The sequence below is a fragment of the Bos indicus genome, chromosome 16 (genome assembly GCF_029378745.1).
Source record: "Bos indicus isolate NIAB-ARS_2022 breed Sahiwal x Tharparkar chromosome 16, NIAB-ARS_B.indTharparkar_mat_pri_1.0, whole genome shotgun sequence".
In the NCBI taxonomy this organism is placed as follows: domain Eukaryota; kingdom Metazoa; phylum Chordata; class Mammalia; order Artiodactyla; family Bovidae; genus Bos; species Bos indicus.
Window position 1 is genome coordinate 51,035,821 of NC_091775.1, and position 26,579 is coordinate 51,062,399.

Genomic DNA, 26,579 nt, shown 5'->3' on the forward strand with positions numbered 1-26,579 from the left:
CCCCTCCAGGGAGGTGCAACTTATCCACCTCCCTAGGGGCCCCACCAGGGCAGGGTTCAGCATCTCAGACCCCAGTGCAACAGCCTCAGTCCAGCTCTGCCCTGCCCACCTCTGCTGCCTCCTCCCACCCATCCCCCTCCCTACTGGGAGGGCGTCAACTCCTAAAATATCAGCCGATGCTACCGGCCTTCCTCCACCACAGTCCAGGTGATCCTGGGCCAGCAGGGCATGTCACAGCCCCTTAGGGCCACCTTCCAGGCCTCATCTCAAGGAGGGGACAGGCCCTCTGCTGGGACGGGGTGTGGTGGGGAGGGGGGTCTGGTCTGTTTGCTCAGCAGAGAGTAGACGATAGGGAGGGAGACCCACAGGAGCCCAAGTGAACAGGTGACCTGGGGGCCGCTTTCCTAGAAGCACCCTGCAGGAGGGGCGTGGACGATAGAAAGGGGCACTGAAGCAGCAAGGCAGAGTTCTGGGGGTGGCGGGGGCCCCCAGGCCCACCCACCTCCGCGGAGCTCCTTCCCCACCTGTGTGGGGATGGGTCTGGAGGTGCGTCCTAGACTGTGGGCAGCTCCTCCCCAGCGTCCAGACGCCCCCTACCCTAGCCCAGCCTGGTCTGGCTGCGGCGGCTAGGGGCCACAGAGGGCGGGGTCCGGGGCGGGGGCGCGCCGGACCGCTGGGGGCGCGGCTGAGCCGCCAGCCCGCCCGGGCTGTTGACAGTCTCCAGGGAAACGGACCCGCCCTCTCGACCCCGGCGCTTCTGAGAGCCCAGGTCCGCGGACCCTCCGCCGGAGCCGCATCCACCGCCCCTGCTCCTGTCCGCCCCCCAAGTCTGGGTGGCGAGCCTTTTCCTTCCCCGCGCACCCCGCACAGCCTCGGAGCACAGGCGAGTGTGAGCGCGTGTGCACGTTGGGAGCCACCTGCGTGTGTGCCGTGTGTGTGCATATGCATGTGAGTGCGTGCGTGTGTGCAACGGGTGTGTGTCTGTGTCTGGGTGTGTGTCAGAGAGCAAACATTAGGTGGGGGGCTTGTTTGCAGGCACGTGGGAACCAGGAGAGAAATCCCCAGCCACTGAGCCATTCTTCAGGTGGGAAGGTTTGGTTGCAGAGAGAGGCCTTCTGCAGGATTGGTCCCGGAACTGACCTCAAGAACTGCCCCCCTCACCAGCATGGCTCCCCACCCCACCCAAGAGCTGGCCATGTGCCCCTCACCACCCCAGCCCTACCTGCACCACCCCCTCCCCCCACCTTGCCCAAGTGTGGGAGGTGGGCAGGGCTGTGGTCCTGAGGCTGGAGGTCAGTGGAAACTCAGAGCCCTGAGAAGGTGTAGGGGATGCCTGTGTGACCCAGATTGGCGGTGGGAGGTCCCACCTTCCTGAGCGGCTCTGTGCTAGGAGGGGCAGCAGTTGGAGTGAGGGCCAGAGGTCCCTGACCCCTCAGGTTGCCCGATTCCTCCCCATGTGGATACTCAGAAGTCAGATGTCCATTGAGTGTTGATCACTGAGCGGGGTCATGGCCCCCTCTGCAGAGGAGGAAACTGAGGCCTGGAGGCAGACAGCAACTGGGGGCTGGCCTGGGAGATGTGCCCCAGCCCGGTGGAGACGCCTGCGGGGCAGGCACCCCAGACACCCGTTGGTGGCTGAATTCACCCTGTCTTCATTTGGGGGCTCCGCGCTGACCCTGAGGTCTCAGTAGGAAGGGGAAGGGGGCAGCCCTGAAGCAGGATGGGGGGGGGCCCATAGGCCAGGTGGGCCATCTATGCACTAACCATACTCCCCCTCCAGGTGCTGTGAGGATGGACATGGGCCCATCGGAGGTGCGGGCGTGATGTCGGCCCAGGAGCTCGTGGCCTGCCTCTGTCGAGAGGGTGACCAGCACCTGGCGCTGGGGGAGACCCCGCTGGCCACTGCCTTCTATCTGGCTGCCTTCAGCTGCCACGCTCCCTCGGCCCTGCGGAGTGTCCGAGCCGCCCTGCCCGAGACCCGGGGGTCATCTGTGGTGGCCACCCTAGAGGCCTGGTGCCGAGGTGACAGCCAGATACCAGCCATCCACTGGGACGGCATGGCAGTGGTCTCCCTGACAGGGACCCTGGCCTGCGCCTTCCTGGCCACCCTCTGCCCCGACCACCCTGTTGCAGCCCTGCACTCCCTGGCTGGGCTGCTAGCACACGGGCACCACGGGGAAGTGGTGCGGCGCTGTGGGGTCCTGCTGGACGCCCACTCCCAGCAGAGCCTGGAGTTGCGGCTGACCCGCGCCCTGGCCTGGGTCCTGTCCAGAACACAGGTGCGCACCGGGGTGGCCGACTACCTCCAGGCCTTCGTGGAGAGCGCCGACCGGACCGTGGCCTTCGTTCACACGCATCAGCAGCCCTACCTCCCTGCTCTGGTCAGAGCCCTCCAGGACTACATCTCAGAACATCAGGAGGCTGGGGACGGTGCCAACCAACAGGTGACCAACTGCCAGGGACTCCTTGCAGCCCTGGACCCTGAGGGCATCTGGAGCATTACCCTGTCACCTGAAGCCCTGCTCCAGCATGGCAGGTATGAGGACTGCCGGGCAGCCTGCAGCCGGGCCCTGGAGGCCACCCCAACGGGTTGCAGACCCCAAGGTAGGCATGCCCTCCACACCCGCCAAGGACTAGGTCAAAAGTTGCTCCTGCTGTCGCTTCACTGCATGGTTAAGTCCTGCTTATGGTGGGGGAGGGGGTTGTGCTGGCGTTGGGGACACCACAGTGACAAAACGGACAGGCCCCTGACCTTACAGAGCACCAAGAAAAGAACATTTATGCTTTGAGAAAGCACTGTGCGACTATGCAAGGTGCTGTTCTAGCCTGCTGGTCAGGGAAGGCTTCTTGGAGGAGGCATCATTTGAGCTGAGACTGAAGGATTGGCAGCAGAAACAGGATGTGAGAAAGAACTTGGGGTGTCCATGCCACTGAATGGATCCAGCATGGCTGGTAGGGGGTAGTGGGTGGGGGCAGAGGGCAACAGAAGGCTCTAAAGGCAGTAGCCGTGGCTAAGCCCTCTGGCTGAGGACTTTGGATTTTCTCCTCAGAGCAGCAAGAAGTCAGGGAGGTTTTAAACTGGAGTGAGGTATTCTGAGTTGCATTTTTCAAGTCTGTCTGCTGTGCACAGAACATGCCCTGGGGGCCAGACTGAGAAGAGAAACTGCCAGAGGCTGGATGCGGTCCAGGTCTGAGTTATCACTGAGACAGAAATGATAAGACTGGCCGGATGTAGTGATGGCAGGGGCTGGGGGCGGGGGCGGGGGGTGCGCACAGGGAAGATCTTTAAGAGTTCACCTTCAGCAGCTGGATGGCAGAGGACAGAGAAGAGAGGACAGGAAAGGGGGCCTCAGGGGATGGAGACACCCCCAGTTTGAGATGTTGCTCCTGCCCGGAAGTAGTGGGGCCGTGGTTGGGATCACCCAGGAGCCACACACCAGCCTGCCACCCCACTCCCAACTCCCTGCCACCCACTGGCCTCCCTGTGCACATGTGGGGGTGGTGGTCACACCCATTTCTGAAGGTTACTGGGCAGATTCAGTGAAATTGTGTATCAAACCCTGAAAATGGTGTCACCACTAAGTGCTCTCCAGTAACCCACTAAGTTCTTCCAAAATGTTCCTAGAGTCCATCAATTGGATGTGTAGTTAGGCAGCTGGACACATGAGCCTTGAGATCCCCGGGTCATGGTCTCAAGGTGTTTGGAAGAGATTGATGGTCATGGTCCAGATCGGAAGAGCCCCCAGGACAGAGTAGGGCAGCTGGACACCTAGAGGCAGGGGCCAGGAGCTGCCACTCAGTGAGCGGACCCATTGCTCAGGTATGAGAAGCATGTGTGCACGGCACTGCACAGCACCACTGGAAGCTGGATGCAGGATATCCACTCCACCGATGGGGCCACCAAGGGCACACAGAGTGTTCACAGAGGCTGGAATTTGGCCCTCATGTGCTCCTAACTACCCACCACGCTGCTCCCCACAAAAGAGGACCCAGCAAAGGGGACAGGAGGACAAGAAGAAGGGAACTCAGGAGCCCGCAGGGTGATGACACCTGCGTTTATGAGATAAAGAGCTGCCTCTGCCAATCCATGCAGAGGGGGAGGGGCATGTCTGTCCAGTGTGCCTGTGAGGCTCCTGGTGATGCCAAGGTGAGACGGGAACCAGACAGAACTGAAAAGTGAGCAGATTTCTTTCTAGGAATATGCCAGAGCAGACACCCTGCAGTCCTCCTACTATCAATGACCTAAAAATGCTCAACAGAGTCACAACAGAATCCTGAGTAGGAGGCCCTTGGTGCCCAAAGCACAGACACACAGAGGCCTGTGAGCTGGGGTCGTTCAGCAGCTCCTGGGTGAGGGGCAGGTCTGTCACTTTAATGACGAGTAGAGCCCCTGCAGGTGCCTCAGTGGGCACCTGAGGCATTGCCTCTTCTGCAATGCAGAAGATTCACGTTCGATCCCTGGGTCAGAAAGATCCCCTGGAGGAGCGCATGGCAACCCACTCCAGTATTCTTGGCTGGAGAATTCCATGGACAGAGGAGCCTGGCAGGCTATAGTCCATGGAGTCACAAAGAGTTGGACAGGAGTGAGTGACTAAACAAAGAGGGGTTCAGAGGAACCTCTGATTTATAGCCAGTTGGTCAGAAGAACCAGTGACAACCCGGATGTATTGGGGTTCCCTGGTGGCTCAATCAGTAAAGAATCCGCCTGCAATGCAGAGATCTGGATTCAATCCCTGACTTGGGAAGACCCCCTGAAGAAGGAAATGGCAACCCACTCCAGTATTCTTGCCTGGAAAATCCAATGGACAGAGGAGCCTGGCAGGCTACAGTCTACTGGGTTGCAAACATTTGGACACGACTGAAGCAACTGAGCACAAAAAAAAAAAAAAACAGAGCCCCTACGGAAATCCACAGCCTCCAATGGGCTGCAGCCTGGAAGAACATGTTCTGGAAAAACTCTGCTCCCCACCCCCTAGAGACAGCAGGAAGCTGTCTGTCCTGCCTGGGCTCTGACATGGACAGGAGAACCTTCCCTACAAATCACCACCTTAATTAGGCCAAAATCACTTCCATCACTGGGAGCCACCTTATCACACCTGCACAAGCATGGCTTACTATGTGAATGAATGCATTTTGCTATAACAGACTTTTTACAAATGTAGCTTCCTATAACAAATGTATTCTATTCTCAAGGCTACTTATCCAAAGTCCCTGGAAACATTGAACAAGTCTTCCATATTTGGGAATATCCTCAGTCCTTCTTAGTAGATGGAGATACAGGGAAGAGTAGTGCTGGAGAAGATTCTTGAGAGTCCCTTGGACAGCAAGGAGATCAAACCAGTCAATCCTAAAGAAAATCAATCCTGAATATTCTTCAGAAGGACTGATACTGAAGTGGAAGCTCCAATACTATGGCCACCTGATATGAAGAGCTGACTCATTGGAAAAGACCCTGATGCTGGGAAAGATTAAGGGCAGGAGGAGACAGGGGCAACAGAGGATGAGATGGTTGGATGGAATCACCAATTCAATGGACATGAATCTGAGCACACTCTGGGAGAGAGTGAAGGACAGGAGAGCCTGGCATGCTACAGTCCATGGGGTCACGAAGAGTTGGACATGGCTTAGCCACTAAACAGCGACAACAATACAGAGACATTCGATGCATGAGGACAAGACACAGAACAAGAGTCACGTCTCCCTGGGGTCGAAGTTACCTGACTGCTTATCTTTGGAAAGTTCCCGGCGGCCGTCTCCTGTTTGTTCAAGATTCCTCATTAAGAACTCCTGCGGTAGGTGGAAGACATAGCCATGGTTCACCCAGCATGGAAACAGAGCTGGCTTGGCCTTGAGATTAGCTGGGACCAGCAGAAAACAGTGGAAGTGATGCTGTGTGGTTCTGGAAGCCAGGCTCCATCTCCATCCTCCTGGAACCTCCCCAGTGCCATGCATGGAAGATAACTTGTGAATCACGAGGGCACACACCGGGAAGGAGGCTCAGCCCACGGCCAACACCAAAACCCCAGACACGTGAGCGAGGCCGCCTTACACCTGCCTGCCCAGGCAAGCCACCAGATGGCTTCAGCCACCGAAGTGATCCCCGACAAGACCAACAGAACTGCCAGTTCAGCCCAAATGGAAGAAGAATCATGGCAAATAGAAAACGGTTGTTGCTTTAAGTCACTAGGTGTTGTGGCAATTCGTTACACAGCAAGAGTGGCTGCTGCAACTGCATGCTGAGTCAAAGCATTGGTTTTTGACGCATCTTTTAACCAAAACTGACTTAAATAATACAGGACTTATAGGGTTATGTTTCTGTAATAATATAATTTACAACATTCATTCATGGAAGAAAAAAGAAATTAGGGAATAAATTAGGGGAAAGTATTATATAATATTTAACATCTCCAAAACTTAAACAACCAGGAATAGAAGAAAACTTACTTAATTGGAAAAGATAAAATCTATCAAAACCTACCAAAATATCACACTTAATGGTGATATTTTAGAACCAAGAATGTGGTGGCTGCCCACTCCCCCATTTATACCTCACTGCACTAGAGATGCTAGCCAATGCAATAAGGGGAAATAATAAGTCTAGAAAGAGATAAAGTAACCATTATTTCAGACAATATGATTAGCTATGTAGAAACCCCAACAGAAACAACAAAAATGTATTAGATATAAGGGTAGAATTTAACAGGAGATACAAAAAGTATTTATGTTTACAGACACCAACAATGAATAGGAGCTTAATGGTTTTACAGTACACCTTTTACTGGAGCAAAAGAAAATAATTTATTTCAATGAGTCATATGACTTTATGGAGAACACTGTAAACATTTATTAAAAGAGAATAAATAATGCCTCTGTAAGCAGAGAGATAGCCAATGTCTACCGATAGAAATATTTGATATGATAGAAGAGCAAAGGGCCAATAATAGACAAGACAAAGAAGAAGGAGGAAGAGCAGAAAGAGAAGGGGAGTGGGGAGGGATGAAGATGGAGAAGAAGACACTGGTATAGGATTTTCTCTACCAGTTAATACAAAGCTATATGGCTGCAGTCCATGGGGTTGCAAAGAGTCGGACGCGACTGAGTGACTTCACTTTCACGCATTGGAGAAGGAAATGGCAACCGACTCCAGTGTTCTTGCCTGGAGAATCCCAGGGACAGGGGAGCCTGGTGGGCTGACCGGTCTATGGGGTCGCACAGAGTCGGACACGACTGAAGTGACTTAGCAGCAGCATACTAATCAATACAGAAAGATACTGACTTAAGAAATAGATGAACTAATAAAACAAATTAGAGAGGCCAAAAACAGACCTATAATTATCTGGAACTTAATATATGAGAGTGAGCATTGCAAAGCTACAGGGGAAAAAAAGAGGACCATGATTCAATGCATAGTACTGATTCTTTACCTCAAATCATGCAAAAAAAAGGTAAATTCCAGGTGAATTATGTTAACAGCTAAGCTTTACATTTTCTAAAAGAAAATATGAGAGACTATCTTAAGGTTCTGTGTACAGCTAGGCTTCTTAAGATGCAAAAGTAATGGAAACAATAAAGAAAAATTTGATACATTTGATTGAATTGAAATTTTTAAACTTCTATTTTGCCCATAATTGTAGAAAATGAGAGGACAATCCACAACAGAGTGAAAATATTTGCAAAATATTCAGAGGATAAAAGATGAGTACCCAGAGTATTTGAAGAATTCCTACATATCCATAAGGGAGAAAAAATCAGTACAAGAACTGGCAAATGCATTTCCCAAAAGAGAAAACACAGATGGCTAATAAACATGTGGAAAATATTCAACATCATAGTAATGATACAAATGCAAATTAAAACAATGAGATCCCACTTTCTCTACCCACCAGATTGGCAGCAAAGTATTTTTAAATAAATGAGCCTCACCAGCAATCAGGAAGATGAAAATTAAAAGAACAGTGGTAACATTATAGCATGTTATATCCCCTCACCACCAGATTGTCAAATTTTTTTAATCTAACAATAAAAGATTCTGGATTTCAATAATGTTGAACTAGCTGGACTTCAGTTTTCACTTTCATGCATTGGAGAAGGAAATGGCAACCCACTCCAGTGTTCTTGCCTGAAGAATCCCAGGGACGGGGGAGCCTGGTGGTCTGCCGTCTATGGGGTCGCACAGAGTCGGACATGACTGAAGCGACTTAGCAGTGGCGGCGGCAGCAGCAGCTGGACTAAACTGTGTGTCCCACAGATAATTATAAAATTGGGGCAAAATATAAAGTTAAAATATTTGGCAATTGAACAATGACCAAATGCAGGCAGAAACCAGAGACTGACCCTAAAAGATGAAGATTACACAAGGTGAGATTTGTAGTTTTGCAGCTTTTGACTCCTCAATCCATGTAGGACAGAAAGTTGCCATTTTACTCACTTGAGATGTCATATGACAGAAACTAGGGATGAAAAAAGTAGTTGCAAAGTTAGAGGGGAAATCCTAAAAAGGAGAGAGCCACATTCAGGGAGGAAAAGAGATAAGACCCCAAATCCATGTATTGCTGTCCTTCATTGTTCAGTCACTAAGTCATGACCCCATGGACTACAGAACACCAGGCTTCCCTGTCCATCACCAACTCCAAGAACCTGCTCAAACTCATGTCCACCCAGTCAGTGATGCCATCCAACCACCTCATCTTCTGTCATCCCCTTCTCCTCTTGCCTTCAATCTTTCCCAGCATCAGGGTCTTTTCCAGTGAGTCAGCTCTTCGCATCATGTGACCAAAGTATTGGAGTTTCAGCTTCAGCATCTTCCAATGAATATTTAAGGTTAATCCTTTAAGAATGACTGGTTTAGTCTTCTTGAAAGGAGATTAAATCTGTATATTAAATCCACTTAAATCCTTGGCTGTCCACTGACCTGCACACACAGGAGAGACTGGGTTGCCTGAAAAAGCAACAGCTGGAAGCTGCAAGAACTAAATGGGATTTTCAGCTGCTGCCCACTTTAGAAGACAGAATTTGGAGTTTGAACCTAGCCAGTTTCAGTTCAGTTCAGTCACTCAGTCATGTCCGACTCTTCGAGACCCCATGGACCACAGCACGCCAGGCCTCCCTGTCCATCACCAACTCCTGGACTCTACTCAAACTCATCTCCCATTGAGTCGGTGATGCCATCCAACTGTCTCATCCTCTGTCATCCCCTTCTCCTCCTGCCTTCAATCTTTCCCAGCATCAGGGTCTTTTCAAATAAGTCAGCTCTTCACATCAGGTAGCCAAAGTATTGGAGTTTCAGCTTCAACATCAGTCCTTCCAATGAACACTCATTGCCTGCTAAAACAAAATTCAATTCTCTTCAAAGAAACATAACTGAACCCAGAGTCTCTATAAAAAATCAACCAGATGTCTAGTGTACAATTTTTTAAATTACTAAACATGCAAAGAAACAAAAATAAAAGGTGAGCCACAGTCAGGAGATAAAGAAGTCAACAGAAATTGACCCAGGGATTCCCTGGTGGCTCAGTGGTAAAGACCCCACCTGGCAATACAGAAGACACAGGTTCAACCCCTGATCCAGGAAGATCCCGCATGCCTCAGAGCAACTAAGCCTGTGTGCCACAACTATTGAACCTGTATTCTAGAGGCCAGGAACTGTCGGAGGGGCTCCCAGCCTCCTGACAGCCCTCATCCTCTTCATGCCCTGTCCTTGGCCACTGAGAGACTCCAGGGGCTTGGCATGAGATGCTTCAGAGGGTCCTCCACTGGAGGGTTGGAGTCTACAGGTGGCTCCCCTGGAGGACATGGCCCAACAGACAGACCAACGCCTCTGTTCTCTCCCCAGGTGAGCGTCTGGCCACCCTGTTGGTCACCCGCGCTGCAGCGACCTTTTTCTTAGACAGCGGGGCCCAAGACCTGCTTCGGGACCTGCACTGGGCCTTCCGCGAGAGCCCCTCGGGGGCTCGGAGGCAGTTCGAGGCCGTGCTCTCCGCCGGGGACCGGGAGCGCTTGCACGCCCAAGTGCAGGAGGCTGCGGACCTGGGCTTCTCCCACTTCCAGGAGACCGTGAGGAGTCGCCCTGAGCTCCGCGAGGACTCTGGCCGTGAGCTGCTGGTTCCGGTGACCCGCGCGCTCCGGGTCCTGTGTCGGGTCGCCCCGCCCGGGGCGCGCCCGGCACTGGGCGCCCGACTGGCCGAGTGCCTGCTGCTGGCAGGGGACGCGGCGGGCGCCCGCGCGCTGTGCGAGCGCTTGCTGCGGCCCTCGCGCACCCCGGACCGCGCCGGGGACCGCGCGCCCCTGATGGCGCTCCGCGGCTTCTGCGCGCTACACTCTGGCGACTCAGGGAGCGCTCAGGAGGACTTCCAGGCGGTGGTGGAGCTGGGACCGCCGCACCTGAGCGGCTGCGTGCGCGCCCTGTGCGGCCGCGGGCTGCTGCGAGTGCTGGCGGGCAGCGCCTTCCTGGGCGCACTGGACTACGTTACCGCCTGCCGCCTAGGCCCCGAGGAAACTCTGCTCGTCACCAAGACCTACGTGCCCTGGAACCAACGGGGGCTGCTCCTGACCGTGCTACGCGAGGAGGGCCGCAAGATGCTGCAGGGGAGGCCAGAGCCACCACCCAAGAGCTGGCGGGGCCGCCGGACTAAGGCCGCGGAGACAGACAGCCGCGCTGTGCAGGAAGGGTAAACACTAGCCCCGCACACCCACCTGGGGCTGCTGCTTCATTCTGGTCTGCTCCAAGGTAGTCGGGGTGTGTGCAGTACTAATTTATAGATGAGCAAACAGAGGCAGGGAGTTGCTGGGTGATTTCCCTAAGGCACTGGTCGGGGGTTTAGTCCTGGGGCCCAGATCTTGGATCCTTGGTCCCAAAGGGCAGATACATTATGCACTTAGAAAATCAGAAACTCAAAAATGGAAATGAAAAAAACAGAACTTACCCAGCATCACACTGTTTGCATTCCCTTGTTTCTCTTTGTCCATATAAAATAGAGTTCACAAAACTGAATTTGTGCTCAATATGCAAATATAACCCACGTTTTTACTCACTGGATCATGAACATTTCTTCTGCTGCTACTTACCTTTCTCAGACAGCCTGGTAGCTCATCCTGTGAACATCCCATCAGGGCTTCGGGTATTCCCAGCTCCTCTGCTCTTAGTTATAATGCTACCCAGGTAACATCCAGTCTTGGACTAGTCTGCCCTAAAGATTCAACAGAAGCTGAGCTCTGGGGTCAGAGGGCACAGCTCCCTGTGAGGCCCTTGACCTTGGAGCTGTCCACCTGCCAATCATGCCACACGCTCCAGCCCTGATGCTCCTTCTGCAAATTTTTTCAGCAGCCCAGTAGGTAAACCTGCAGATGTTTTGATTGGCATTTCTCTGGTTGCTGGGAGGTGGTGAGAAGGTATTTTAGCAAAACTAACAACACTGAGCTGGGGGGCCCCTGGTGTGTTTGATGTCAGCATCCTCATCCCTATACCATACACACACACACAGACACACACACACACACTGGCTTCTTCGGCCCCAGTTCCTTCAATTGCATCGCTTTGATTTGCTGGTAAGGAGGAATTTTCTTGTAGGAGATTTGGGGCCCTTTATATCTGTTCTCTTGCTGCTACTACTAAGTCGCTTCAGTCGTGTCCGACTCTGTGCGACCCCATAGACCGGCAGCCCACCAGGCTTCCCCGTCCCTGGGATTCTCCAGGCAAGAACACTGGAGTGGGTTGCCATTTCCTTCTCCAATGCATGAAAGTGAAAAGTGAAAGTGAAGTCACTCAGTCATGTCCAACTCTAGCGACCCCATGGACTGCAGTCTACCAGGCTCCTCCATCCATGGGATTTTCCAGGCAAGAGTACTGGAGTGGGGTGCCATTGTTGTCTTGGGGACCGTCAATTCCAGGCTCCAGCTGTGTCCCAGTAGGAGCTCAAGCTCATTCCCAAGAGGGCCCCGGGGTCATTCCAAGTGCCGCCTGTGCCTTATCTAGCTCTGCAGACCACACACCTGAGCCCTGCAAGCCCAACACTGTTACCTGTTTTTGCAGAAAAGAAAACTGGGGCAGAGTGGTCTGGGGGTCAGCATACAGCCTCACTTCCTCATCTGTGAAATGCCTGCCCCATAGGCCGGGAGAGGGTCAGAAAGGGCAGCTCCGGGCTCTGCGGCCAGTGAGCAGGCACCCTCCAGCAGAAACCTGGTCTCTGAGATGCAGCAGGAAGGGAGCTGCCTGTACAAGGTGCATGAAGTAGGATTTGCCTGCAGCCCACCTCCTGGGCAGATGGAAGAGGTATAGGGAAGGGTCAGCTCTCCCCCAGCTGCTCTCTCCACAGGGATGCCCACGGCGTGCACCAGCTGGCCACGCTTCTGATGGAACTGGACACGGAGGATGAGGTTTCGCGCCTCCTGGCAGCTGACGCCCTGTATCGCCTCGGCCGCCTGGACGACGCCCACAAGGCCCTGCTGGCGGCCCTCTCCCGGAGGCCTCAGGCGGCCCCTGTGCTGGCGCGGCTGGCCATGCTGCAGCTCCGGAGGGGATTCTCCTACGATGCCAACCAGGTGAGAGGGCCCCGGCAGGCCACAGCAGGGCAGCTCGACACAGGGCACAGTGCTGTGGAGGGCACCAGGCCCCCACTGGCCCCTCGTTGAACACCCTGCACCCAGACTTGTCCCAGCCCCAGCTTGTCCCAGGCACAGCTTGTCTCAGCCCCAGTTTTGCCACCTCCAGCAGGTCCTCATCTCTCTGACCCTCAGTCTCCTCAACTGTACCCTGGCCTTTCAGGTTCTCATGAGAATTAGCTGCAGGAGGTACCCCAAGGCCCAGCCGACCTCCATCATGCAGTAGCGCTCTGTATTTGCTTTTGTTGTTATGAAGAAAAAGCCATGAGCTGAGTGTCAGCGGAGCTTAGTCCCAAATCTCCCAAGTAAACTAGGCTTGCTGGTGACCCTGTCCCAGGGTGGAGGAGCCCCCAGACTCTCCAGCCCTGCTCTCCTCCCTCGGAGACCACTCTACTCCCAGGAGCGGTGTGACTTCGCCTCCCTCAGGTCCTGTGAGGGCAGAAGATCATGTTCCCAGGGAAGAGATGTCAGACTTTGGGGCAAGGCTGTGGAACCTGTCAGCCTCCTTCTTCCACTCTGGCCTGTTTTGGGCTCTGGTTGCCCTGAGTTGGGCCGTAAGGGTGGGAGGGAAGGATGCTCTGGTCCTGCCTGTCCTGCTCTGGGACCGGCGTCCACACATGTGCAGGAGGCAGGGGCAGCATCGGGTGGGTTTCTGTGAAGTTATGTCCTGCCCCCTCCCTACGCACTCCGCCCAGAGCAGGGACAGGTCCCAGGATCCCTCCTGGTGCCTTCTGAAGGACTCCCCGGGCCTCTGTCACTTTTTTAGTTTGAAAGCCCGCTTTCCCTGAAGTTCTCAGACCTGCCGTGCGCAGGTCCGTAAGGCCAGATCTCTGCCTGCCGGTCATGGAGGAGGAGGCGCGGCTTGAGGAGGCTAAGACCACCACCCCTCCTCACCACCACCCCCACCCCAGCCCGAAGTCCCTCCCCCGAGAGCCACGCCCCCATGAGCCACACCTTTGCCTGCCACGCCCCTGCAAGCCACCTCCCTGAGCCACTCCCCTACGCGGAGGATAGGGGTGGAGCTGTCTGGGCGGGCCTCAGACAGGACCCAGTGGTGACACCCCTTCCCTTGTAGCTGGTGAAAAAGGTGGTCCAGTCCGGGGACACGGCCTGCCTCCAGTCCACCCTGGCCGTCTTCTCTCACGAGGACAGGCAGCTGCTCTGGGGCCACTGCCACGCGAGGGCCCTGGCCATCCTGCGGGCACGACCGGGAGGGGCCGAGGGCGGGGCCCACACCAGGGAGGCCATCGCCTACCTCTCTCTGGCCATCTTTGCCTCAGGTAAGAGCCTCCCGGCCCCCTCCTCCCACCCCCATCCTGCCAGGTACCTGGGGATAAGGGGAGCCTGTGCCGTGTGGAGAAGGGGTGTTGTCAGGCACCAGCGGTCTGAGCACATGCTTGGTTCACAGGTGTTTCATGACTCCTGGTCACCTTCATGCTAAGGCCTAGGAGAAGGCCCAGCCAGCTGGGGCCTGAGCTGGGACCCTCCCCTGTATCCTGGGCTCCATACCACACATCCAGGCCCTGAGGGTAGGGGGACCAGGCTGGCACTTTCACACCTGCAGCCATTCCATGACCAGCTGCTCAGATCCACCTCCCCTCATCTCACCTCAGATGCAGCTGCAGTGCCCCCTCTTCTAGGAAGTCCCCTCGGACTGTCCACCAACTCTCCCAGATACCACCTATCTGGGTTGGGCTCCCAGAGCCAGGCTATGTTCCACAGCCAGGGCCCCCAGGCCAATCCAGACTGCTCCCCAGAGTGTCTTGGTGTGCAGCAGTCTGTGAGCTCCCCAGGTGACCCCAGAGCTGGCGCACCCCTTCCCCCAACCCTTTGGGCACCAGGGTGGGTGCAGAAACTTCTGGGTGAGGGCAGACACGCTGAACCTGGCCGTGCCTGGCAGAGGTCACATTCTGATGCCATGCCCCCTTCCTTCAGGAAATCAGGCCACTGAGTCCCTGCTTGCCCGAGCCCGCTGTTATGGCTTCCTGGGCCAGAAGAAGACGGCCATGTTCGACTTCACCTCCGTGCTGAGGACTGAGCCGGGGAACGCACAGGCGCTGTGCGGCCGGGCACTCCTGTACCTGGCCTTGGATAAACAGAAGGTACCGGCCCCACGCCCCCCACTTGGGACAGGGCAGTTGGTGGTACTCAGGAGAGGCACTGCCCTCCTTCTCAGCCCCCCAGGAGAGAGGACGCAGAGCCAGGCATCGAGTGTGACACATGCATCAAAACCCCGCCCGTTCTGGGGCTCCCGGAGCCTCACCATCACATCCATGGTTTCAGGTAGCCTGTCGCTCTCATCTGAAGAGTCCCTGTGCTCCCAGCATCCATCAGTGTGGATAGATATGCAAGGCCTCGGGCTTACTGCGGGACCCCACCTTAGAGTAAAGACACCTTGGCTGCCTCTTGGGTGCCACCCTCAGCTGTCTATACAGGACCTGTGGTTTCGGGTTGTTGGCTTGCAGGGGCAGGGGTGGGAGGTAGTCCATTGCCAGGCCCAGGGCAGGTACTTTCCACAGAGAAGCTGTGTTCAGAGGCAGCCACAGCCAAACAGCCCTGGACAAGGGCACTTTGCAGCCAAGAGCGATGTCATGGGTGAGAAACTGAAACCAATTGTCTGCTCTGATGCTTCGCTGGGTCAAAGTACACCCAGAGGTAACCAGCCTGCCAGGTTTCTGAATTCCTTAAGGACTGGAGTCCCAGAAGACAAGGAAAAGTGATCCATACAAGATACCACTGGAATGAGAGCATCTGCAGACGGTGCTTCTGCCTGCCAGGGTATCGCGTTTCCCCCGAGGCCACTGGCACCTGGTGTCTGTTCCAGCCTGGGCACGCACATGTGGTTGGGAACCCAGCCCTCTGCAGGGCCCTTCCTGTGCTGGGAAAGCACCTGTGTTCTCAGAGACGGGATTCAGCCAAGAGGCGGACCCCTGGAACCGCGCCCCTGGGTGCTCCCAGCATGCCACCAGCTCCTCTGAGAGGTGCCTCAGAAACATCTCTAAGCAGAGGCTACCCCACCTTGTACCCCCGGACTTCCTCCTCCTGGAGATGGGCTGAGGCCAAGTGCCCACAAGCCCTCCAGCCTTTCACTGAGAGAGAAGCTCTGAGTCAGCCTGCGAGGGTCCAGAATCCAGAACCCTTCTCCCCTACCTCTAACTTTCTGACCAAATCCTGAAACATCTCTGAGCTTTGTTTCAACATCAGTAAAATGGGGGCGGGGGGTGCTTGTTCAAGGTTATCAGATCCTCAGCCGTGAGGTAGAAGTGCTTATTCAAGGCTGTCAGATACTCAGCCTGGTGCCTGCGAGTATGCTCAGCCATGTCCAACTCTTTGAGACCATGTGGACTATAGTCTGCCAGGTTCCTCTGTTCATGGAATTTTCCAAGCAAGAATACTGGAGTGGGTTGCCATATCCTACTCCAGGGGACCTTCCTGACCCAGGGGTCAAATCCACATCTCTTGCCTCTCCTGCATTGGCAGGTAAATTCCTTACAACTGCACCCCCTGGGAAGCCCCATTCAGCCTGGTGCCTGGTCCTCAGTGAGGGCTCCATGGGTGGTAGCTGGAATTCCCATGAGCCAGCACAGAATTGGACTTTTTCCTTGCAAAGGTAACCAGCCAATAGGTTTACCACTGGCCAGCACCAGGGTCAGGTAGGATCCAGGTCATGGTCTAGGGAGGATTAGAGAGGACCATACTTTCATCCAGCCATCTAAGGACTCTGTCTCTCTAAGACCTTGTCCCCCACACACGTGCTCCAGGAGAACTCCATTTCTGGACTTTTAAAGTGTGTGGCTAGAAGGGGTAATAGATACTGGGCTTCTGAAAACAAAATACCTACATAAAATACATGACAACTGTCTTCAGGCCCTGGACAACAGACAGTGAAGACCTGCCATCCCTGAGAGACGGGAAACCACAAAAGGGGAGCCCCAGGGGAGCCCCACAATAACCTGACTTTCTGCCTGGGGAGCCTTTCCTGTTACTCACCAGGAGGTGGGGCAGTCGGCTTGCTGAGCTGAGGAGGCAGAGCCTGGGATTCCTGGCTGGTGCAGTAGCTAAAATTTGCAACGAAGGGCAATGGAGAAACTGGGGCTATGCAGAGGGGCGAAGTCTTCATGGGATTCCAGGTGGGTTCTTGTCTGAACTGATCTGCACATGCGGGGGCCCCACAGAGCTCACAGGTGGCAGGAGATGTTGGAATCCTGACCCCACCAGAGTAGAGACTTTTCTGAATACCTTAGGCACTCAGCTGAGACCATGTCCTAAGTAAAGGTCATGTTTTTAGTCACTGCAGTCACGTCCGACTCTTGTGACCCAATGAATTGTGGCCCGCCAGGCTCTTCTGTCCATGGGATTTCCCAGGTGAGAATACTGGAGTGGGTTGCCATTTCCTTCTTCAGGAGACCTTCCCAACTCAGGGATCGAATCAATGTCTCCTGCTTGACAGGCAGATTTTTTTACCACTGAGCCACGAGGGAGGCCAAGTCAAGGTCATATTTTAGGACTAAGTTCAAAACTGAAATGGATCTGCCCTCACAAGGAACAAAACCAAATCTAACAGAACCAAAATGAGCCACCAGAATAAAACACAACCTCCGTTATGAGACGGTGACATAGTCCAGACTCTACCATGTACTATCCACAACTTCCAGCCCCAAATCAAAAAACTGCTGAACACACAGAGAACCAGGAAATGTGACCAATAATCAGAAAACTAAGTACTCAATAGAAACAGAACTTGAGATGGTGCAAATGTTGAAACTAATAGCTGCTGCTGCTGCTAAGTCACTTCAGTCGTGTCCGACTCTGTGCAACCCCATAGACGGCAGCCCACCAAGCTCCCCCATCCCTGGGATTCTCCAGGCAAGAACACTGGAGTGGGTTGCCATTTCCTTCTCCAATGCATGAAAGTGAAAGTGAAAGTGAAGTCACTCAGTCCTGTCCAACTCTTCGCGACCCCATGGACTGCAGCCTACCAGGCTCCTCTGCCCATGGGATTTTCCAGGCAAGAGTACTGCAGTGGGGTGCCATTGCCTTCTCCTGAAATTAATAGATAAGGGTGTTAAAACAGGGATTATAAACATGTGAAGAACATCAAGGAAAATTTTTCGTAATGAATGAACAGATGAAAAATCGTAGCAGAGAAACAGAAACTATAGAGAAGAATCAAGTAGAAATTCTGGAGCTGAAAGGTGTATCTAAAATTTTTAATTTACCAGATGGGCCTAACAGCTGGTTGGAAACTGCCAAAGAAAAGGTTGGTAAAGTTAAGGATGGATCCGTAGAAATTATCCAGTCTGAAGAACAGAGTGGGGGAGACGATTTTCTTCTTAATGAAGGGAGCTTCAGTGACCTCTGGGATGATACCAAGAAGTCCAACATATGTATAACTATAGTCCCAGAGGAGAAACAATGGGACAAATATGTGTGCATGTATTTATATTAATATATGTATATGTTGTTGTAAAAGTATTTGAAGAAATAATGCCCAAAAATTTTACAAGAAGCTCAACAAATCCCAAGATGACAAACACAAAGCAGAACCACGCTTGGGCACCCCTTGATCACATTTCTGAAAACAAAAGATAAACAGAACATACTCAAGGCAGCCAGAGAGAAAAAGAAATATTACATATAGTAGAACAACAGTAACAGTCCAACTCAATGGATGTGACTTTGAGCAAACTCCTCGAGATGAAGGACAGGGAAGCCTGGCGTGCTGCAGGCCGTGGGGTTGCAGAGTCGGAGACAACTGAGCAACAGAAGAGCAGTGTGAGCAATGACTGACTTCTCATAGAAACGGTGGAAGCCAGAAGACGATGCTATGCCATTTCTAGAGACACATTTTGTACCTATGGCTTCCCAGGTGACTCAGTGGCCAATGCAGGAAACGCAGGAAACACAGGTTCAATCCCTGGGTCGAGAAGATCCCCTGGAGGAAGAAGTGGAAGCCCACTCCAGTATTCTTGCCTGAAAAACCCCATGGACAGAGCAGCCTGGCTGGCGACACTGTCCATAGGGTCAAAAGAATCGGACATGACTGAGCAACTGAGCAAGTGACTTTGTAACCTATAGGACAACAGCTAGAAAGTGTTAAAGAGAGGCAGAGTTTCTTGTTTTGTTGTGTTGTGTTTTTGTTTTGGCCACAGCGCAGCTTGCAGGATCATAGTTCCCTGACCAGAGATCAAACTTGTGCCCCCTGAAGTAGAATGTAGAGTCCTAACCTCAGGGCAGTCAGGGAATTCCCAAAAAGAGGCAGAGTGAAGTGGTTAAAGGAGGAACTAAAATAAAATAATAAACCTTTTCAGTTAACCTAAAAGAAGGTAGAAAAGGAGGGGGAAAGACATCAAAGTACAAAGAAAAGGACAAGTAGAAAACCAATAGGAGGATGGACTGGAGGGCGGTTTCATGGCTCTGGACTCTTGGCCAGGTCAGAGGTCAGATGCAAATGACTCACCGGGGTCAAGGCTCTCCTAAAGGGCCCAGCCTCACCGGACCTCATGTGCTTCCACAGCACCATCAGGGCCTCCAGACTCCTCTTCCCCTCCTCACCTCCGAGCTACAGACTCAGCCCCTGGCCTCTGGCCCTTCTGCTGCCAGCCCAAACCCCACTCTGTGCCATAGCAGGTTCTTGATCAGCATGGCCCTTCTGGGGCTTCAGACCATCACCCCTGTCCAGAACTCTGATACCATTGCTGTAACTTCGCCACATGCTGCCTTGACAGCTTACCCTACAGGCCCTCCTGTTGACTGACCCTCACCCCATGGTGAAAGGGCAGGGACTGGGCCATCTGCCCGTTCTGGTGTCCCCAACACTAGGGCACTGAGAGGAACACAAATATGGGATGACTTCTGCCACCCACCCTGCCCTCCTCCCCTTGCAGGAGGCTGTGGACGACATCCTCTCCGCTCTGAGGCTCAGCCCGAAAACTGCAGTTCCCGAGATCCGCTCTCTGAAGCCAGAAGCCCAGGCCCTCATCACCCAGAGCCTCTCCTCCCGCTGCCGGGCCCTCCTGAGTCAGCTGCCGGACACAGGGGCCCGCCTCAGTGACAAGGACGCCCAGAACCTCCTGGCTGCGGGGAAGGCACTGATTGAAATTGATGCCAGGCAGCCCCTCTGGCACATGCTCCTGGCAGATGCGCTCGCTGCGGTGGGTATGTGTCTGTCCAGACACGGGACGTGAACATCATCCCTACTCCTCCCATCCTGAACTCTTTCCTGTAAAATGGGAGAAAGAGACCCTGGACTCAGTGGCGTCTAAGGTACCTCCCACCCTGAGTCCCAGAACTTGTGCCCTGTTCCCATGTGGGTCCCCTGTGCAGCTTTGTCCACTGGGAGATGAGATGAAGCCATGATGTGGGGTTTTGTGAAAGGCTCAGATGCTTAGGCCTCCTCTTTAATTCATGCATTTATTCAGAAGTTTACAGACTGCCCGGTTCTGGGCGAGACTGTATTAGGCCCACATGTACCAAAACATTGGTCTTTACTGCAAAGTCCTGAGAATATTTCAGCGCTAAATTGAACAGGGAGCTCTCTCTGCAACCTGCATTTCCCGGGCATGTCATCATCACTTCCAAGCCTGTGAGGTACCCCCACCAAGGCCTTTGGGGACCCCAGAGGCTGCTCTGATCCCATGCAGCCCTACTCAGGAGAGACAGCAGGTCCTTGGAGTGACCATGGTGAGGGAACTCCAAGTCCTACTGCTCCACCCGGGGGTCATAGAATTTAATGACACCCCCTTGGTGGGGGGCTCGGTCATCAGGTGAAAGGTATCACTTTGCCCCTCTGTTCCCTGCTCCTTCCTTCTGGGACCAAGGCCTTCCATTAACCAGCCACTCCCAGAGCCAGCGCTGAACAAGAAATGCTGTAGTGAGCTTACTTGTGTCCCCCCGCCCCCCACCACCGCCCCAGCCCCACAGTGACTGTCCTTCCCCAATCTCTGACAGGCAGCTTTGAGGAGGCCGGTGCCCATCTGCAAAAAGTCCTGCACCCCACCCCTCCATCAGAGGCAGCCCGCGCCCGGCGTGGGCTGCTCCGGCTCAAGAAGGGGGATGTGGTGGCCGCTGCACAGGACCTGCAGTGCCTTGCAGAGATGGATGCCCAGGACCTCGGCTTCCTGCTGTGTCTCCTGGAGGCTTCGGAGCGGCAGAGCCTCACCCAGGTGGGCACAGCACCCCTCGGAGTCCCCAGCCCAGCCCTTCTCCAGCACCTGAGGTGTGAGACCCCCAGGTCCAGGGCCCTGTGCAGCCCTGCAAGCCCCCTGTACCTGATCAGAAGGCACCTCGGTCTGGCCAGCTCAAGCCCTGACACCCCCAGGGTGTCTTTTTTGTGTAAAACATATAAGTTGACTCAGGGTTGAGAAGAGGGAGGGGACGGCATCCTCAGAGCCAGATTGAGCCAGGCAGGAACACTTGGCCCTCATTGGAACCCTGCCCCAACCCCCTAGTCAGGCCATGTGAGGGACATCCGTCCAGAGAGCAAGCAGGTGAACCCTTAGTGAACTGAAGGGGACCCTGAAGGGATGTTGGGCTGAGGCTGTTTGGGTAGGGGATTTTTCCTTCGGCTGCTCATTTGACAAGAAGGTAAGAGCACATTCCATCAGGCCCTGGGTGGAGCCACTGCCAGCACCATGGCCCTCGCATCTCAGGGGGTACCACCGTGGTGGGGGGGGGGGGTTCACCTCAGAGGGTGAAAGTGCAGGAAGACCATGAGACAGGGCAGTGGGGTTGTGAGGCAGCTCTGGAGGTGACATTGCCGTGGCAATACAGAGGCCAAGGCAAAAGACTGGAGGCAGGAAAGAATTGGGAGTGTTCAAGAAACAGGTGATCAAAATGCAGCTGGTGTGGAGTACAGGGGAAGGGGCATGAGAGGCTCAGGGTGGGGACAGAGGGAAGGGCCCCTCCCTTCACCTGCTGGAGGCAGAAGCAGCCAGGCAGGTACAGGAGGTGGACTGGGGGAATGCAGACAGCAGAATGGATTTCCCTGCAGTGGCTGAATTTAACCCTTTTTTTTAATTTTTATTTTTTGAGGAAGCAGGGGACGGGGTGGGCAGTGAAGGGACCAGTAGGTGGTAGAAGCCAAGAGCATCAGCAGGCCAGTCAAGAACCCCTGCACGACCTGGGGCAAGAATTTCACCTCTTTATGCTTCCACAGGCTCTGTCACTCCAGGTCCATCAGGAAAACAGAACCACACTAGGGGTTTCAACGAGGGGTCAGTATGGAAGTTGGCTGGATGGGCATTAGGGACAGAAAGAGCTAAGGGAGCCATGGGCAATGTAGGGGGGCGGCCCTTGTAGTGCTGAGCAGGCCAAAACTGATAGTGAAAGTCGCTCAGTCGTGTCTTTGCGCTCTTTGCGACCCCATGGACTGAATTCTCCAGGCCAGAATACTAGAGTGGGTAGCCTTTCCCTTCTCCAGAGGATCTTCCCAACCCAGGGATCGAACACAGGTCTCTCGCATTGCAGGCAGATTCTTTACCAGTTGAGCTACAAGGGAAGTCAAAGAACTTATAAAAGAAGCCCTGAGCCGACCAAGCAGCGTGTTACCAGGACCGAGAACCAGAGGGGCGGCTGAGAAGCCCAGAGATCTCAGAGGCGGGTCCTGGGCTAGAGTCTCAGATCCCAGAGGAAGGGGAGGAGGGCTGTGAGCTAGGAGAAGGGAGCTAGGTTGAGGTCTCGGAGTTCACAAGACAAGGCTGGGCAAAGGTGTATCTTCGAGTTCTTAGAAGGGCTGGGCCGGGAGATGAGCGCTGGGCCTGGCCGCCTGGAGACCAGTTTCGCTGCAGCGAGAATTCTTGAGATGCTGGGCCGTTGCTGGGCAACGCGGGCCAACGAGGAAGTGAGACGGAAGTAGTGGCGCCCCGCTTCCGGCGGTACTACGCCTGCGCGGCTGGTGGTGCCTTGTCAGTTTCCACACCTATTTCGCAGAAGCCGTAGGTGAAGCAAGAAGAAATGGAATACTTGCCCTGGGCCGCGCGAGGGTTTGACTCTCTTGCTGATGCTCTTGACCTCCCCCGTAGAGAGGGCGCTGCACTGAGAGAGAGTCGCCGATCCTCTGTGGCACGGCCGGGAAGACAAGACCACGCGCTCACCTGCTGGGTGCACTGTGCTTTCCTGGGGACAGGCGGGGGCCGGGGGCGTTGGTATCACTTGACTGCATGGGAGAGGGAGGGACAGCGGGAGAGGCAGCATCTGGTTTGTTCCCCATCAGGCCTTGGGGAGCCACTATGGGTTCTTGAGAGCAGGAGGAGCCAAGGGAGGCAAGCGGATTTATCCGGGGCAGTTGGCGAGGGGAGGTAAGGCATTTTGGCAGGTTTGAAGAATGGGCTTCCTGTACACTCAAAAAAGGAAAGTGAGCCTGGGGGGCAGAGGGGTGGCATTGGCCCTTGGAGCTGCTCCACCCAGATGGGGGCGGCCAGCGCCTCAGTCCAGCAGTCCCCAGGGAAAGAGTGCTAGGATGGACAGCGCCCTCTGACCTCTGGTCCTGCCCTGCTGCATCCATGAGCAGAGGGTGAGTCCACCACAGCCTTCCTGGACACACCGGGGGCGCCTGGAGAGTGTCTCCCTGGCCTTGACTCTGGCTCCACTGGGCCTGCGGGAGTGGCTAGTTGGTTAGGGAAGTGAGAAGAGCGCTAGCACAGAGCAGACCCTGCCTTTCTGATTTGGGGTCCAGGAGGGGGCTCCGGGAACAGGCTGGGCTGAAGGGCATTCGCTGCTGTCCTGGGGCTGGGCAGCCATCCCAGGGGAGGGGGGAGGCTGGCCGAGGCCCCATCAGAGGGGGAGAAGCAGAGGGAAGAGAGGAGGTCACCCAGGTAAGAGGAGCTGGGACCACAGGTGGGACAGTAGGGCTGTGAGAAGCAGGAGGACACCCAAGCAGGGTGAAGGGATTGCAAGGGGGTGGTCACTGCCCTGTGCCTCCATACACTACCCCCCAGAAGAAGCAGACAGCATCTGCATGGGGGAGCGAGCAGCGGCTGGCTGTGCAGGGCTCGGAGGGGATGGCCTGACCTCCCTCCCTCCATCCCCTCTGTGCAGGCCGCAGTCCAGGAAGCTGACACCCTCCTGAACTTGGGACAGCCCCGCCAGGCGCTGGGCTACTGCTCGCTGGCCATCCTGGCAGGTGGCAGCAGCACCTGTCACCTGCGCCGTCGGGCCACTTGCCTGGCAGAGCTGCGGGAGTTTAGCCGGGCACTTGGGGACCTAGACCACGTGCTCCGAGAGGGCTCAAGGGACAGCGACCTCCAGACACAGGTGGAGGACTTTTGCTCCCGGGGCCGCCTGCTGCTGGGTCTGGGGGATGAGGCTGGGGCTGCGGGGGCCTTCGCCCAGGCCCTCCATCTGGCACCCACCCAGGCCCAGAGCAGCCTGTGGGAGCGGCCAGGCCGGGCTCCAGCCTCCCACATACTCTTGTGCCAGGCGCGGTGTTGCCTAGTTGAGCAACGCTACAGCGAGGCCTGGACAGTGGCAGAGGCCGGCCTGCTGTTGGACCCAGAGCACAGCGGCCTGAAGAGGCTGAAGGCGAGAATCCGGAGGGAGGCGTCCTCTGGCTGCCGGCTCTACTGACCAGCACTCCCCAGGCCCAGCTGTGAGGCCACCCTGTCATCATCATTCTTCGACCAGCCCCTGGGGAGGTTGCTTGAGGAGGTGCTCCCCCACCCTCTCCCTCTTCATAGTTTTGGGTGGGTTGGCAGATGGCCAGCCTCGGGAAGCAGAGGAGAGAGTTCCCCACCTGCCTGGAGCAACCATCCTAGGAAGCTCAGAGCCTCTTCCCTGAACAGCGACCTGGTCCTCAAAGCTGGGGCCCTCTTGGCCCTCTTGGGCCTCAGAGAGAAGTCCTGTTCCTTATCCCTGGCTTGGGACCTGCAGGTTGAGTGGGTTTCAGGCTGGCCCCTCGTAGCCCTGGGGAGATGGTGCCAGCCCAGGAAACCCTTCTCCAGATGTGGAGCAGCCTTTGACCCTGGCCTGGCCTCTGGCCAGGTGTCCTGCAGGGCCTGGAGCTCCTCAAAGGCAAAAAACTCTCAAACTGGGCCCAAAACCTATGCTTTCATCAAGGTTGTTCTCCAGGGAAGCCAGCACCTTGGGAGGATGATATGGCCTCCCTTCCCTGCCAAGCAGAGACACCTGCCCCAAGGGGCCTCCAATGAGCAGAGCAGCCAGGCATCTACTTGGCATCTGATCTCCTGTCGGATGTAAAGGTGCTTCCTACATAATTAAACTTACCCACTCCCACCACAGTTGGCTTGGAAAACTTCTCCTGGAGGGAGTGGAGAAGTCCAGCCCTGGTCCCATTGCTGTTGGTTTCAAAGAAGCCAGGTCCGAGTTGTGCAGTTTTTCTCTCCTGTTCACGAACACAACTGCTGGACAGGCCATCTAGTAAAGCAAGGGACAGAGGGTGCATTTGCTCTCCTCCCCCCAAGATGTCCTGCCCTCCTCTGTCCACTCAAGGCCAGGCTCATCACAGTGAGCTTGCAGATGCCTGACTCACCACAGCTTCCCAGGAGCTGATGGTCTTGGAAGAGCCCCCAACCAGTCTCCCACCCCCCAGTTCCTCACTGCTGAGCTGGCAGAGACCCCCACCCTGAGTCCTCCCCATCCACTTCCACATGGGCTGGGGGTCGTTACCACATCTGCAGGTCCACGTGAGGCCATATCCCAGCCTCCTGCCATGGCGCCCAAGTGGACAAGAACTCACAGGCCCTGGATGGCCTCCATCATGGCAGAATAATCAGGTGGTTTCAGTGTAAATCAGATTGTCCCCCTAGAACACAGGCTGCACCTTGTTTTCTCAAAATCTGAGGTTACCAAGAAATGTTTATGATGTAGTACAGAAAGCATTACCTATTCTCAAGACAATAAAGATGTAAACTGATGTTTTAAAATTCCCTGCAGGTGAAACACCTCTTGGATCCAAAAAAATCAAAACTGGAATTGGAGAATATTGGAAAAATAGTTAAAAAAAAAAAAAAAAAGCAGTCCAGGGGAGCCCCTATGAGTTGCAGTGCCCAGAGGAAAGTTCACATCCTGAGTGCATCACTAGCCAATCAAAATGAAGTGCATCCTAAACTTGAGTTTAAAAAGGACAGTGAAATAGAGGAAATTAACAGGCAGGGATGAATAACAGGAAACAGAAGTTAATGAATTGGGAATAGAAAAGGGAAAGAACTCAAAAATCCAAAATACAGTTCTTTGAAAATCAAACAGATGAACCAGTATCTGACTTAATCTGGAAAGACAGGAAAGGAACAAAGCCACAAAATTTTTAGAAGTAAAAACAACACACAGGAAATTTAAAGAATCATAAGACATCACTTTTCTCACCTCTGTGCAAATAAATTTGAAGACCTGGATAAAATGTGTTGGTTCCCGGGAAAATATTATTTAACTGAACTGACTCCAGAGTAGATGTAACAATTGCACAGGACAATTATCGCGGAGGGAAAAGAGAAGGTGGTTAGGGAGCTTCCCCCAAAACAGCTCCAGTTCCAGATGGTGTCGGGGAGATCTGCCAGCCTTTAAAGAACAGTCAGCTCGTAATTGCTTTAAACTCCTTCACAGCCAAGGAAAAGAAGAAAAGCTTCCAAGTTATTTTTTTCTGTTGAAGGATAGTTGATTTACAATACTGTGTTAGTTTCTGGGGCTCAGCAAAGAGATTCCGTTACACGTATATATGTATATGTATTCTTTTTTTCTATCCTTTTCCATTATAGTTTTTTATTACAAAATACCAAATATAGTTCCCTTCCAAGTTTTTTTTTTTTTTTAGAAAGCATAATCTCAATCAAATGAAAGCCACAAACCCATTTCATTTACAAATTATCAGTTCAGAAACACTAAATGAAGTGCCAACAAACCTGAATTCAACAAAATGTTCGACAGCAACATACATGGGAATGCAAGGGTTTTTCAAAATCAGGAAATGTGTTTGTATAGTTAACCACAGAAATACTTAAAGTAAGTTCTGTGACCCTACCGGAGGCTGT

The 26,579-nt window shown here is 54.1% G+C and overlaps 1 protein-coding gene across 3 annotated transcripts; it reads left to right on the plus strand.

Moving 5' to 3' along the window:
• The first annotated feature begins 735 nt into the window (after positions 1-735).
• On the plus strand, positions 736-26,263 carry TTC34 (tetratricopeptide repeat domain 34). Of its 3 annotated transcripts, none has more exons than XM_070768350.1 (9): positions 736-889; positions 1,781-2,604; positions 9,833-10,667; positions 12,312-12,537; positions 13,673-13,877; positions 14,533-14,699; positions 19,485-19,755; positions 20,548-20,762; positions 23,635-26,263. In XM_070768350.1, exons 2-9 carry the CDS (start codon positions 1,824-1,826, stop codon positions 24,160-24,162), a joined length of 3,228 nt encoding a protein of 1,075 aa, XP_070624451.1. In that variant the 5' UTR covers positions 736-889; positions 1,781-1,823; the 3' UTR covers positions 24,163-26,263. The 3 variants fall into 3 exon arrangements, with proteins under 3 accessions (XP_070624451.1, XP_019832501.2, XP_070624452.1); XM_019976942.2 differs by having other exon boundaries at positions 736-883; XM_070768351.1 differs by having other exon boundaries at positions 736-883; positions 19,485-19,751; positions 23,635-23,843.
• The last annotated feature ends 316 nt before the right edge of the window (positions 26,264-26,579 follow it).

Bases quoted from the DNA above. Each gene is read 5' to 3' on its own strand.
- TTC34 (XM_070768350.1), top strand. From the start codon at position 1,824: ATGTCGGCCCAGGAGCTCGTGGCCTGCCTCTGTCGAGAGGGTGACCAG. The intron at 12,538-13,672 runs GTGAGAGGGCCC...CTTCCCTTGTAG, and splicing joins TCTCCTACGATGCCAACCAG to CTGGTGAAAAAGGTGGTCCA. The intron at 13,878-14,532 runs GTAAGAGCCTCC...CCCTTCCTTCAG, and splicing joins TCTGGCCATCTTTGCCTCAG to GAAATCAGGCCACTGAGTCC.